This window comes from Octopus bimaculoides, chromosome 11, assembly GCF_001194135.2.
Source record: "Octopus bimaculoides isolate UCB-OBI-ISO-001 chromosome 11, ASM119413v2, whole genome shotgun sequence".
NCBI classification, from domain to species: domain Eukaryota; kingdom Metazoa; phylum Mollusca; class Cephalopoda; order Octopoda; family Octopodidae; genus Octopus; species Octopus bimaculoides.
In genome coordinates, this window is record NC_068991.1 from 38,758,684 (window position 1) to 38,772,134 (window position 13,451).

General features: G+C 36.9%; 1 protein-coding gene across 1 annotated transcript in view; it reads right to left on the bottom strand.

Annotated features, from left to right (window-relative positions):
* LOC106883093 (ras-related protein Rab-7L1) overlaps positions 1-11,665 on the bottom strand; it is a 22,081-nt gene extending 10,416 nt beyond the window's left edge. Inside the window, exons 1-3 of the mRNA XM_014933984.2 lie at positions 11,354-11,665; positions 8,923-9,051; positions 2,851-2,922 (exon numbers count right to left, since the gene is read on the bottom strand). Of these exons, the coding sequence (XP_014789470.1) occupies positions 2,851-2,922; positions 8,923-9,046 (196 nt within the window). The 5' untranslated portion in view covers positions 9,047-9,051; positions 11,354-11,665. The remainder of the gene's footprint in view (positions 1-2,850; positions 2,923-8,922; positions 9,052-11,353) is intronic.
* Between the last annotated feature and the right edge of the window lie 1,786 nt (positions 11,666-13,451).

A 13,451-nucleotide genomic window follows, 5' to 3' on the forward strand; every position in this document is an offset into this window, starting at 1 on the left:
ATATATATATATATATATATATATATATATATATACACATATATATATATATATTCATTGTATATGTATATATATATATTATAAAATGAAATTCCAGTTTATGCTGTATGCACATACATATGCACGTATGTCAACACACAGACACACGTTTATATGTTTCATGTTTGTAACAGTCTATAAAAGCTGAAATAGAAAGTGCACAATGATATTAAAAACCATCACTATAATTATTTAATGTCCATCTTCTTTGCTGGCATAGGTTGAACAGTTTGACAAGATCTGGTGAGCCAGAGGGTTGCATCATGCTACAATGTCTACTTTGGCATTGTTTCTATAGCTGGATGTCCTTCCTGATGGAAACTACTTTACAGAGTGAACTGGGTGCTTATCTTTGCTTTTTTCTTTTAGTACCAGCACTTGTGATGATTACTTCATAGCTTGCAAGAATAAGAGCCTAAAGTGGCCTGTATAACAGAAGAAGTTTCCTACAACAGTATTAAGATAGCAGTTGTCAGAGAACAATACTGACAATACTGCTTTTGAAAATATATTTAAAACTAAAATTAAATTTGTTTTGTTTTGAATGAGGTTCTAGACATACAAGAGATTCATCGCCTTTAAGGGAACTCTTCTAAAACTTATGTGTAAACTGAAGAAACCACAAACTGAAGATTACTGCAATAGGAATCAGTGTATCAAGATATTGAACTGTCTTGACATCAGAGTCCTGGTCCAAGTGTCTGCAACAGAATAGATTCTGCAAAAAGTAGCCAAGAATCAGTTGATGGCCTTAAACCAAGGGACATTAAGTCTAGAATAGAAAGACTTGAACAGCCTCCCAATAATCATTTTATTTATTTCAAATACCCAGTTGGATATTGTGTTTAACACTAACCACTCAACCATGAAGTAATAGTAGCACCTTATTCTGTTACTGGGAAAGTCTGACTAATCGTAATGTGATGTGAAATCAGTCAGGTTACAACAGTTGAATGATTACACTGTAATTCTTTTTTTCCAGTTCACAAGGGAAAAAACCAAGCTTACTGGAGGTTGTAAAGTTGTTCAACCAAAAGAATTTAACAAATTAAATCAAAAGTAGCTTCAAATCACATTTTAATAAAGTAAAATATAAATTGAGTATATATTTCTAGTAAGAATATTGAAATCATGTTAAAAATAATACTCAGTCAAAGCTCAAAAATAGATGACCAAATCAAACCAAGTTTATTTAGGGTGCATAAAAGTATGAAGTTCTTAATCCAATAAACCCTTACCATTCAAAGTTGGTCAGTAAGTGAACTTCTGTACACAACTCCTTTTCTCATACTTTCATCTGATGTACATACAATAAGTAAATTTTTGAAGGAATTACATTTTGAAGGAATTACATTTCAATATGTGTAACATGATTCAGGAATGGTGGTCTCAAGACAGACTTTTACAGAAAATAAGTTCAAACTGAAGGAAAACAATGAATATTAAGATGAAAATCAAGTATGTTTCATCATATCTCTTGCAAGAATTTTAGAAATGGAAATGAAAGCAAACTGTTTTCTGTAATTGAAGACACTTTCAAGCACAGGTATTCACAGTTTGTCTTGCCACCTAAATGCTTAATCATTAAACAGGCCCTGGCTTGGGTTAATATCCCCTCAGTTCTGGAGCAAGCAGGATTATCCAGAAGTGATGAGAAGAGACTAGATGGTCTTATCCTTTGTCCCTGGGTAAGAGGTAGGTGCCTCATCTAAGATGCTACAGTCTGTGACACCTTTTCTCCTTCCCATATCCTGGATGCTGCAATAAATGGGGAGAGGGTGTCGCTGCTTCCATAGCTGAATGGAACAAAATCCTTATGTATTGGGACCTGTCAGTGAATCATTTCTTCCAGCCTGTGGTGTTCGAGACATTTGGAGGAGCTGAGCCACTATCGGCAAAGTTCTTATTGGCAGCTCACTTTACTGAGGTATTAGGTGATGCCCATGAGGATGCTAGGCTGTTCCAAAACCTTAGCCTCACCATTGCCCATGGCATTGCAATGCTGTGAGTGTGTTGACTTGCTTCAGTAGGTTCCGGCAAACCTTGTGGTGTGCAATCAATTGAGACAGTATTGAACTGACATTCTTTTTTTCCTTTTTTCTTTCTTTGTTTCACTTTTCCCTTTTTTCTCCTGGTTTTGGATTTCTATTTTTGATGTGGTTTTGTATTATATATGTATCATAAGGCGATGACTACTGACCGAGACCTTTGGAGGTGTGCTGTGCGTGAGAAGACCCGGCAAGCCAAGTGAGATCGTTGCCAGTGCCCCTGGACTGGCTCTTGTGCGGGTGGCACATAAGATGCACCATTTTGAGCGTGGCCGTTGCCAGTACCGCCTGACTGGCCTTTGTAGGGTTTTCGAGCGTGGCCGTTGCCAGTACCGCCTGACTGGCCTTTGTAGGGTTTTCAAGCGAGATCGTTGCCAGTGCCCCTGGACTGGCTTGTGTGGGTGGCACATAAAAGACACCATTTTGAGCGTGGCTGTTGCCAGTATAGCCTGACTGGCCTTCGTGCGGGTGACACGTAAAAGCACCTACTACACTCTCTGAGTGGTTGGCGTTAGGAAGGGCATCCAGCTGTAGAAACTCTGCCAAATTTAGATTGGAGCCTGGTGTTGCCATCCGGTTTCACCAGTCCTCAGTCAAATCGTCCAACCCATGCTAGCATGGAAAGCGGACGTTAAACGATGATGATATATATTGTATACCAATAAAAGTAAAAGAATACATGTTTACAATGTAAGATCTTTTGCTTACAACAGTATAACCATTGTCAGCCATTTGATAAGACAAATATTTTAAGGCTTTCTACCTGCAATATCCCACAGTTGCAGCTTGACTGCTTCAGTCGGGCTCCATTGTATCAATTTCAAACCAAAATCGACTAAAGAGAAAAGAAAAAAAGAAGGAAGGTAACATGAAATGGTTCAGAATGTTTATATCTTCAGTATTGTTACACATCAGCGTAACATGTCCAAATCATTTAACATCAAATGCACTTACACATCGTCTTTGGTCGCACTTACATTAAACAATATATATCATATTTAACCAGCCTTGTGGAGGGATGAAATAGTTGTTACTTAACTAAACAAAAGTCATTTTGATGTGCTTTAAAACAAACTATTTCTATAGCAAGAGATTATAAAAATAATGCTATTTTGCTTTGAGCCCCATTTTTGCATTACTTTTACCTTCTTAAATGTTTAATCTGTTTTGGGTTTTATTTTTCTATCATTTACAACAGTGTTCTACATTGTGTTTTATCCTCCTTAATCCCACATTCATTCATCACAATACAACTGATCTAAGATAAAATTACATTTGCCATTGGGAGTACAAGGTTATAGTTTAATGCATATCTCAGCAGTATTTTAGTATCAGTTTATTTTACACATTGTACTATTTCTATCAGATTTAGAAAGATTTCTACTACAAAGAAAAGTTAGTTGAGTTGGAGGGAAGTAATTTGATTTGGTCACACGTTCCCTACATCAAGCTTACAAACAATTAGACGGAACAAAAAAACAATTGCAAATTATAACCACAATTAGACAGAATAATCAGAGTTATTAACACAATTGTAATGCGTGAAAAAGTGCCAGACCCTAACAGTTGAGGGAACCCGTGGAAGAGGTAGGCCCAGGAAGACCTGGGCTGAGGTGGTGAGGCAAGACCTTCGTACATTGGGCCTCACCGAGGCGATGACTACTGACCGAGACCTTTGGAAATGTGCTGTGCGTGAGAAGACCCGGCAAGCCAAGTAAGATCGTTGCCAGTGCCCCTGGACTGGTTCTTGTGCGGGTGGCACATGAGATGCACCATTTTGAGCGTGGCCGTTGCCAGTACCGCCTGACTGGCTCCCGTAGGATTTTCGAGCGAGATCGTTGCCAGTGCCCCTGGACTGGCTTCTCTCTGAGTGGTTGGCGTTAGGAAGGGCATCCAGCTGTAGAAACTCTGCCAAATTAGACTGGAGTCTGGTGTTGCCATCCGGTTTCACCAGTCCTCAGTCAAATCGTCCAACCCATGCTAGCATGGAAAGCGGACGTTAAACGATGATGATGATGATGATGATGATGTATCATAAAAATCCAAAAAGGAAACTTATTCTATAAAATGACACTGCTCATATTGGTTAACAATACTGTTATAAATGTCAACAGATTGGTTTTAAAATTCATTGTTAAATTCAGTTAAGATTTCATTAGAACAGTTCTACAAATAAAGACATGGAAAGAGAGGGTAGTAATGGGCAAAGTTACCTATTTCTCCTCAGAAAACAGTCTGGTGGGACAGTCAGCTAAAAGTAGCAACTAATATTGCTTTAAAACACTGACTGAATAGGACTAAAAGTGGTGTCAGAAACAGTGGACAGGCATTCTGTTGAAGCCAAGTGGAATATTCTGGCAATCAGGATGGTGCATAAATTATGTCCTGTTCTAGAAAATCTCCCTCATAAACCTTTTGCTCCCACATTTTTTTCCACTTGATAAGGATTCTGTCTGCAACACCTCATTCATTCTGCTAGGCACTTTTACAAAGTTTTAACTTATGAAAATTGGTGAGCACTATAGTATAAATACAAAAATCAATTCCCCATTGTAGCTAAAGTTTAACAAATAGTTATTACTTACAATACAAAATTTATTATTCATTGTCTATCAAATACAGATCAATGCCTCATTGGACAGTTCCTTATGGAAGGCCAATTATAAAATTGATTAAATAGGGTACTGGTATAAAATACTTCTATTATGAAGTAGGCGAGAAAGAGATTTAAATTTGTAACAGGTAATCAACAAAACATTTCGGTGAGCTGTGCGTCTATTGTTTATAGCAATGAATTTACCAAGTCATATCAAATTTATTGCTGAACCAGTAAAAATTAAACATCTAGGCAATGGCCAGAGTCCAATAATAAAACTGGCAACTTAATTTTTACAGTTGCTGCAATGATAGTAAACATGTGAAATATTGCCTTTACATGTCACATGAACTGTAAATGGTATCTCTTTACAGATAAACTGACTGGGTCATAGATAGTTTAGTGTAGCATGTGAACTATTAACCCTCAGCCAGTAAGCCAATACTCTCTGGAACTATGTTATAAATTATAAATATTAATTGTTTAGTACCAAAAAAATTCCTATAATCTAAAACAGTGTTTCTCAACCATTTTTTTTACCTATGGACACCCTTTAGTTTCTATTTTACTCTGCTGGATCCTCCTATCCATTTGAGGTTCTAAAAAATCTCATCGTTTTATGATTAAATATTATTGGGAATTGCATTAAGAAAAATTAAACTATTTTGTGTATTGTTGAAGTATAACCAACTTATTAGAGATAAATTTTACCAACAAAATCTGGAACCACTGATCTAAAACTTAGTGAGGTCTAAACAGAATTTTTGTCATTTCCTTACTGTACAAGACTAAACTAAAACATGCTGAATACAGTATCATGAACAACTGGAACAAGATAACGGCAAGCATTAGATAATAAAACAGATTGGTGACAGATTTATTTTGCTTTTAAAGTACCTACTTCAGATAGATATTAGAACTTTCAACAGGATGATTCTTCAAATTTCTCTGATGTTAATTCACAATTGTCAACTTGGTTAACATACTTCAGATGGAGAGCATAACATCACATGATTACAAAAACATTAATTCTTTGCACTATAATACTTTATACTTCTAGAGCATCGAACTAAGTGTACTTAGTTTTGCCTATCTGTGGGCATTTTATTTGGGTGATATCTTTCAACCTGCTGAGGTTGCTAAAATTACTAATTATTGACTAGCTCACCCTTCCAGTCATGTAGTGTAAAACAGAGTAATTCAATCTTATACACTCACTCCCTGAAATAGAAAACTCCTTGTCAATAGAAATCACCATCAAATTATTTTGCAATGCCATAATTAAAAATATCTTCAAATATGTAATGAGTGGCACAAAGTAGGAATTAAACTTTCAGTAAGCCAAGATTTTATTCACTAATTGTAGATATAGGAACAAGCATGGCTATATGATAAGTTTGCTTCCCAACTACATGGTTCCAGGCTCAGTCCCACTACATGGCACCTTGGGCAAGTGTCTTCTACTATAGCTTCAGGCCAACCAAAACCTTGAGTGGATTTGGTAGACAGAAACTGAAAGACCATCATATATATTTGTGTGTGTGTGCAAAAGAAAACTAATTGGTACCCCAAGGTTGATAGAGTGTGGGTCAGAAAGAACTCCATTAACACACTGAGATGGCACTGACAGGAAGCCATCACTTTATGAAATGGACTCAGCCATTTCATAATGGTGAGCAGTTTTGGCATAAGTTGTGTGTGCCACACATGATCAAAGGTTTTGCTTGTACCAAAAATAATACCAAAGATGACATCTTTTAGTAAATTTCTCAGCTAATCTTACTTTGCAAAAACTATTCTGGTGGTCATTAGGAAAAGGAATTCAAGATGTTGGAGAAGATCCTTGTTAATTACTCTCATCCCATCACCTTTAATATACTAAATTTGAAAACAATACATAGTTGGTGAAATCAGGAATTACCCTTCTTGGAAACATTACTGCGTTTTACCAGAAGTCAGGATATAATTCTATAAAGAGAGATTGAACAGTTTGAGGCAAGCTTCAGACCTGAAATTTTGTGGGAGGGGGCCAGTCGATTAGATCTACCCCAGTACACAACTAGCACTTAATTTATCGACCCCCCAAAAGGATGAAAGGCAAAGTTGGCCTTTGTGGAATTTGAACACAGAACGCAAAGACAGACGAAATACCAATAAGCATTTCACCCAGCATGCTAACATTTCTGCCAGCTCGCCACCTTAAGCTTCAGAGATATTATTACTAGATATTGAAAGGGATACTGTCAGGTCGAATGATCTTGTTGAATAAACCAATCAGAGTTATTTTCACACATGACAGTGAGCCTGTTGGCATGGAAGAGGATAATTTTGAAGATTTATCTTATGCAATGTGGAGATGGATGCAAAAAAAAAGTAGCAAATGTGGAAGCTTTCTTGATACAAGTATTGCTCAGAGAATCATCATGGCTGAATAGTGGAGGAAAGGAGAATTCCATGAAAATGTTAGCAATCCTTCAGGAAAGTAATCAACAGGAATGGCTACAGTTTGAGAGATCGGAAAGTTCGAGGACTAAGCAATATATCAAGGCATTCTTCAGTTTGGATGATGATATTGCAAGAGTTCTAACTTTGGGTAAGAACCATGAAATTTGTAGAGGTAGGTGATTTTCTTCAAGTATTTTCAGTTGATTAACCCACTTGAAATTCAATAACTCACTGTCACACACACACAAAACTATACTACCAATAACAGAATCTCTCACATATATACTATACCTGCCACTTATACAGAATTGTTTTCTGTAATTAGCATTTTCTTTTAAATAGTGATGGAATACCTATCAAATCCTTGTCTAATCAGTGCTACGAAGAAGTATGCTTAAAACAATATTAATTTCTTTTAGATACATTCAAACAAGTGGAACAGATTCCCAGAAGGTCTTGGTATTCAAAGAAGTATACCACTTATGTCTTAGTGGATTTGTACAAAGACGTAAGAATGTAGCTTTCAGAGATGTTTCAGACTGCCCCTTCTATACTACCTACGTGAACCATCTTAAAGCTTAAGTGCTTCAGAGAAAAATGCGTTTCCATCTTACATTTTAAAATAACCGTAGTTTCCTCGGGTACTACTGGTTAAACATTAATGTTCGGAACGACGAAAGCGACGGCTAAGAAGAGAAAGAGAGAGATGGAGAGAGACACGTGTGTGCACTTAATTACAGTGTAAATATAAAAAATTCCAAATGTGACAAAACACGACTACAAATAAATGTAAAGCAACGACCACGGGATAGAAGAAATATAGCAACACTTGGGGGTTTAATTATTAAGTCGGTCCCACGGAGACGAACTGAATGAAACAGTTAAACAGAACCAGGTTATACTGACATGACTTTCATAACGAGAATCTCTATGTGACAGGTGTATTTCTTGGGAGGTCAACATTTCTGAAAAGAAATGAGGCAGCTTTGTCATAATAGAATGAAAGGACGTCGCTCCTGAGTCAAAGAAAGTTTAAATAAGGCCAGATAGTAATAAACCAAACCAAACACTAATTCCTTGCCGTTCATTATTACTCACAAACTCTTATAAGAGTACAGTTTTAAAGAATTTTCTGAAAAATTTAATTATACAATCATGTCGTTGTAAATATTTCTAATTCTAAGGCGGCGAGTATTTCGTCTGTCTTTAATGTTCTAAGTTCAAATTCTACCGAAGTCGACTTTGCCTTTCGAGGTCGATGTAATCGACTGACCCCTTCCCCAAAAATTTCGTGCTTTGTGCCACGAGAAGGAAAGATTACTTCTAATTCTATTTAAGAAAGAAAAACAAAATAAAATAGTATATTTATGCAAGACTCGGTCTTCTGCGATTAATGTCCTAGAGTATCTTCTGTGGCCTTTGCATTGCAAGTTTTCCACGACAAGAGTTTTGTTCAGCTTAAGGAGCTGACATTTCTAGGAGTTGAAATGTGGGCAGACAAACAATTCCAGTGGTGGAGGGGGTGAGTGATATTGAACAAAATGTTAAGTTGTGCGGTACCTCAAAAGACAGTAAAAGAATGACAGCAGCTGAAACTCGATTCTGTATTCAATTATTCAGAAAGAGAAACCACAAAGGTAACAGAAGGAGATGAGAGAAGAAACAACACGTCTATTAGACAGTAGTTGATGCTTATATTGATTGGTGAGTGAATCTCTTAATTAACCAGATTTTTTCAGGGAGGAACACGCAAACACCTTTCTACTAATAAATAAATAAATAATTGTTACTCACCACCAATTGTCCACTTGTATGTCCCTCGGAAAGTGTTATTAATATACCTCTGAACAAACGATGTCTTGCCCACATTCGGGTCCCCAATTATGAGAACTTTGAGGAGTATTTCGGTTTCAGACATCGAGGCTGGCAAATCGAACAGAAATATAAATTATAGAAAAAAAAACTGAAATGTCGGTGTGATATGGAGAAAGTGTCCCACACCTACAGTAATAAATTAAGTATGAAATATTAGGTCTATCCAAAAATGTTAGCAATTATATAGAATCACAGATTCCATTCTCAGAAAATTTATTGCACAGTTTGAACAAGGTCTTATTTTATAGTAATTTGTATAGTCGTGTGTCAGCAGACGACAGGTCAAATCGGGATCGCTGACTTAAATATGCGTTTCATACAAAAATGTTTGTTTTTTCTGTCTGGTTGGCGAACAAAATAAATATTTGTACTGATAAAAAGAAAATGTCTCATTTTTGTTATGATTTCAAATGACATTTTTTATGTATTACACACAAAAAAAAAGGCAGCCTCCAAAACACGTAAGCTTTCATGAACAGCGATATTGTAAGCAGTAAATGCGATTACCTTCCTAATTATATGGAGCAAATGAAACAAAAGGCGTTTCATATGTCGTGGCGTTATAATTTCCGTGAACGATGCAGTGACAAAAAAATTATTTTAGTATCAGTCGAAAAAAGGAAATAGATTGGCTCAAACCACTTTGTCCCAAACCCACAACTATCTTCATTCGGTCGAAAAAACGTTCACAACATATAGGGCCCTCTTAACGGCATTATAACCCACTGGTGCCCTTACTCACAACAGGATACAAAGATTAGCATTGGGCTCTAAATACATGAGGTCCCCGCCTATGGTAGAACCGACCCCGTATACCTCTGTTCATAATAAGATGTCACTGCTTTTATAATAATGGTTTCATTTTGTAATCGCTTTGATCCGTAAGTCAGTCATTTCCAATTCGTTCCCCAGTATTTGCCGACAGCTGGTGTAGTTTACTGGATTTTCCCCTATAATTAGTTAATCAACTTTGAAAGAATGAAATGCAATGTTGATACTCGCGTAATATTAGTTATTGTTTAAATGGCGGGAAATTAACAGAAACGGTAAAACATTAAGCTAAGGGTCTTGCAATATTTATTAAAATCTGAAGAAAATAGTTACGGTCTGCATTGACAAATAGAAATGGAAAGTTCAAATAATGGAATAAATTTCATTCCATGAGAAAGAAATCTAAAGATTCAGGCAGAAACTTCCATTGGATAGAGATGAAATGTTTGGTAGTATTGTCGGATAAATAAATTGGGAATCTATTGATCATTTCGAGACGTTCATCTCTCTTCGACGACGTGTCCTCTCCGAAACTTAAGACTCGTCTTCCCCTAATGAAATTTCTTCTTACAGTACTTAATTTCTTCCTTTGGGATCAGTTTTGCTTTTCATCGCTTGGGAGTTGATAAAATATGTATAAATTATATGCAAGAGACAATTTTCTTGCCTTGACATGTGACCTCGGGACAATGTTCGAACTCAAAATTGTTATTACAATTTCACAGACGAACAGAGTTCGCGACTTGGTTTATATTCCAAGTTGCTATTTAATTATGGTGATGATGATGATGAAGAAAGCTTTTCTCCCAATACTACAAAATCTCAAGTTGTGTGCTTCTGTAAGAAACAAATCTGAACTATAGTTATTGAAGCTATAGGACCTCCTCGCGGTTTCTAAAGATCACCCCTAGCTTTTTCCAAACACCGCAAACTCTCGAACTGAATGCTTCTGTAAGAAACAAGTCTTTACCTATAGTTACAGAATAGGGCCACAGTACAGTGAAAAATTCTCTAAAGATACAAGTAATTACGAACTGGTTTCAGTCTGTTTTTGTTTGCCGACATCACTAAATAAGGTTAATGTTTACAACTGAACTCGGAAAATAATTCTGTGGAAATACAATCATCATCACAGTATTATTTCTCATGAAAATGAAAGTATCAAACTTTAAAATTGTAGGAAGCCGCACTGATGCACTTAGTTTGCTTGTAGGATACTGTATTTTAATAAATTGTACGATATAGTCACGTCCCGTAGTGTTCTTATAGCGAAAAAATAAATGCGTAATTTCGTTTTTGGATTTGGTTTGCAAGATTCTTTATGAGAGCTCGTGTGTTGAAGTTTTACAGGTGTGTGTTAAATTTTAAGGCACCAAAAGAGAAGGACTCTCCACAAAAGAGTAAATGTGTAATGTTGTCATTTCTAAAATGAAGGTTTGTAATAGAACGAGAAATACACACATCATATATATAATTAAAATTGGACTAAGTAAAAAGAAAATATCAAATGAATGTTTCACTACTTGTAAGTCATTTGGCAAGTATAATAGATAATAAAATGGAAAAAGCAAATAATCACCTCAGAAAATATAGGTAGTTCCTTGACGAAGTTGTCCAGATGGTGATAATAACTTAAAAAGAAAAAAGTGTCAAACGGTTCCTGAAAAAGATTCATTCAGCTAAATGTAGTGCCTTGATAAACAAATGAAGTGAACACAGAGAAATTAGTCGAGAATAGAAGCAGAAGAAAAGAAGGGAAATAAATATAAGCCAAGCGAATAATTGAATATAGTTAGTAATTACGATTAACAGACACGTGATATTAAATGTCAATAGGTTGGGGAGGTCACATGGGAAACACAATAGCCGGACGAGGGATTTACGAACCGGTGTCCTTTCACCCGAAGTACGTCATATCTCTCTCTCTCTCTCTCTTTATATATATATATAACCTGTACGTATATATGCATATACTCATTTATTATTTGTTTTATATATATATATATATATAGTACAGTTTAATAGTAACTTGTTTATAGAAGTGTGTGTGAGTTTCCTGCCGTGCGTCTGAAACTGATGTAAACATACATAAAATACAACTAAAGAAGAAATGCGTGTGTGTATATATGGGGGGGGGGAGAGATTTTTGGTTGCCGTGAAGTCCCTATACAAATGTCGAGATATTTGTGTTTGGGTAAATAGTGCTGAGGTGAAACCTTTCAGCGTGGGTGGTGGACTTCGGCAGGGGTGTATTGTCAACTCTCCTTTTCATAATTTTTATGAGATGGGTTGACATGCACGGCCGTTGTGGAAGTGTTATCACAATCGGTGGGTGTATGATGAGTTGGCTAATATTTGCTTGGCTCATCCGAAGGTCATCTCCAGCATAAACTGAATGGATTTGCTGCTGAGTGCTGCAAAGCATGGACAAGAATTAGTGTTGTGAAGACAGACATTGGTCCTCTCAAGAAAGTTTTCCCGGTGCGCTGTGAATGTTAGTGGAACATCATTGAGACAAGTGAGGAAGTTTAAGTATCTGGGGACCATATTCACTAGTGATGGAAAACAGGAGACTCAATTGCCAGCAAAAATTGCGGGTGCTGGCACAGTAACATGCCAGCTCTTGCATTCGATCCTAAGAAGTGAGTTTGGTAAAAAGCCAGACTCGCTATTTTCATTTTGTTTTTTGTTCATTTGTCATGAATGTTGGGTAATGGTCAAAAGAATACGATCACAAATACTAGCAGCTGAAATGGAGATCCTCCAAAGGATCTCTGCAGTAACATCTCTCAAACGGTATCTCAGAGATCAGGGGATCTCTTCAAGTCAAGCTGCTACTTCTCCATATTTGAGGGTTACAGCTCTAGTACTACAGACGTGATGAGAATGTCACAGGAAATTCCTAAAAGCCAATCGAACTGGCAGGAAACCTAAGGGTAAACCAAGAACGAAAGGGTTAGATAATACCTATAGTCTCATTTAGTCACACTTGGGAATCTAGACGAAAAGTCTAATACTGGCAGCTTGGGCAAATGTCTTCTACTATAAGCCCGAGCTGATCAAAGCTTTTGGTAGACGGAAACTGAAAGAAGCATGTCGTACGTACGTATGTATGAATGTAGGTGTATTTGCGTTTGTCTCCCACCCACCCCCACACTACCTGACAGCCGGTGTTCAGTTCGGTAAAAGAAAAAGAATGAAATAAGTTTTTGGGTCAATTTGTTCGATTAAACCTATAGGAAAGTTGGTTATACATCATTAGATGTATACCTGACTTTCCTATATAAAATTATAGAATATGTAACGGAACGCTGAGCTCCAGACTATCAACTTAAACAACATTTATTCAGGTGATAAATATATACACCTTTAGCTCTTGTTGTTACAGCTTCTGTGTGTGTGAGCATAGTTGTTGGGACGTTGTTATGTAGATGTAAGCGAGCTGTCGAGTGTAAGTTCGAAAGATGGAGAGTGACAGCTAAACACGCAATGAGACTGTCTCCAGGTTGGAATGTTGGAGACATTGCTTGACACGTCCATGCTCATGGCCGGCCGACCGAGAAAGAGATAGAATTAAGCGGGAAAGCTTGCGTGTTTAATTCCACGCATGCGTGAGACTACGCATGCGCACGGCGTTACTACAGGGCTCCCTTGCCAGTGCGAAAACGCACGATAAT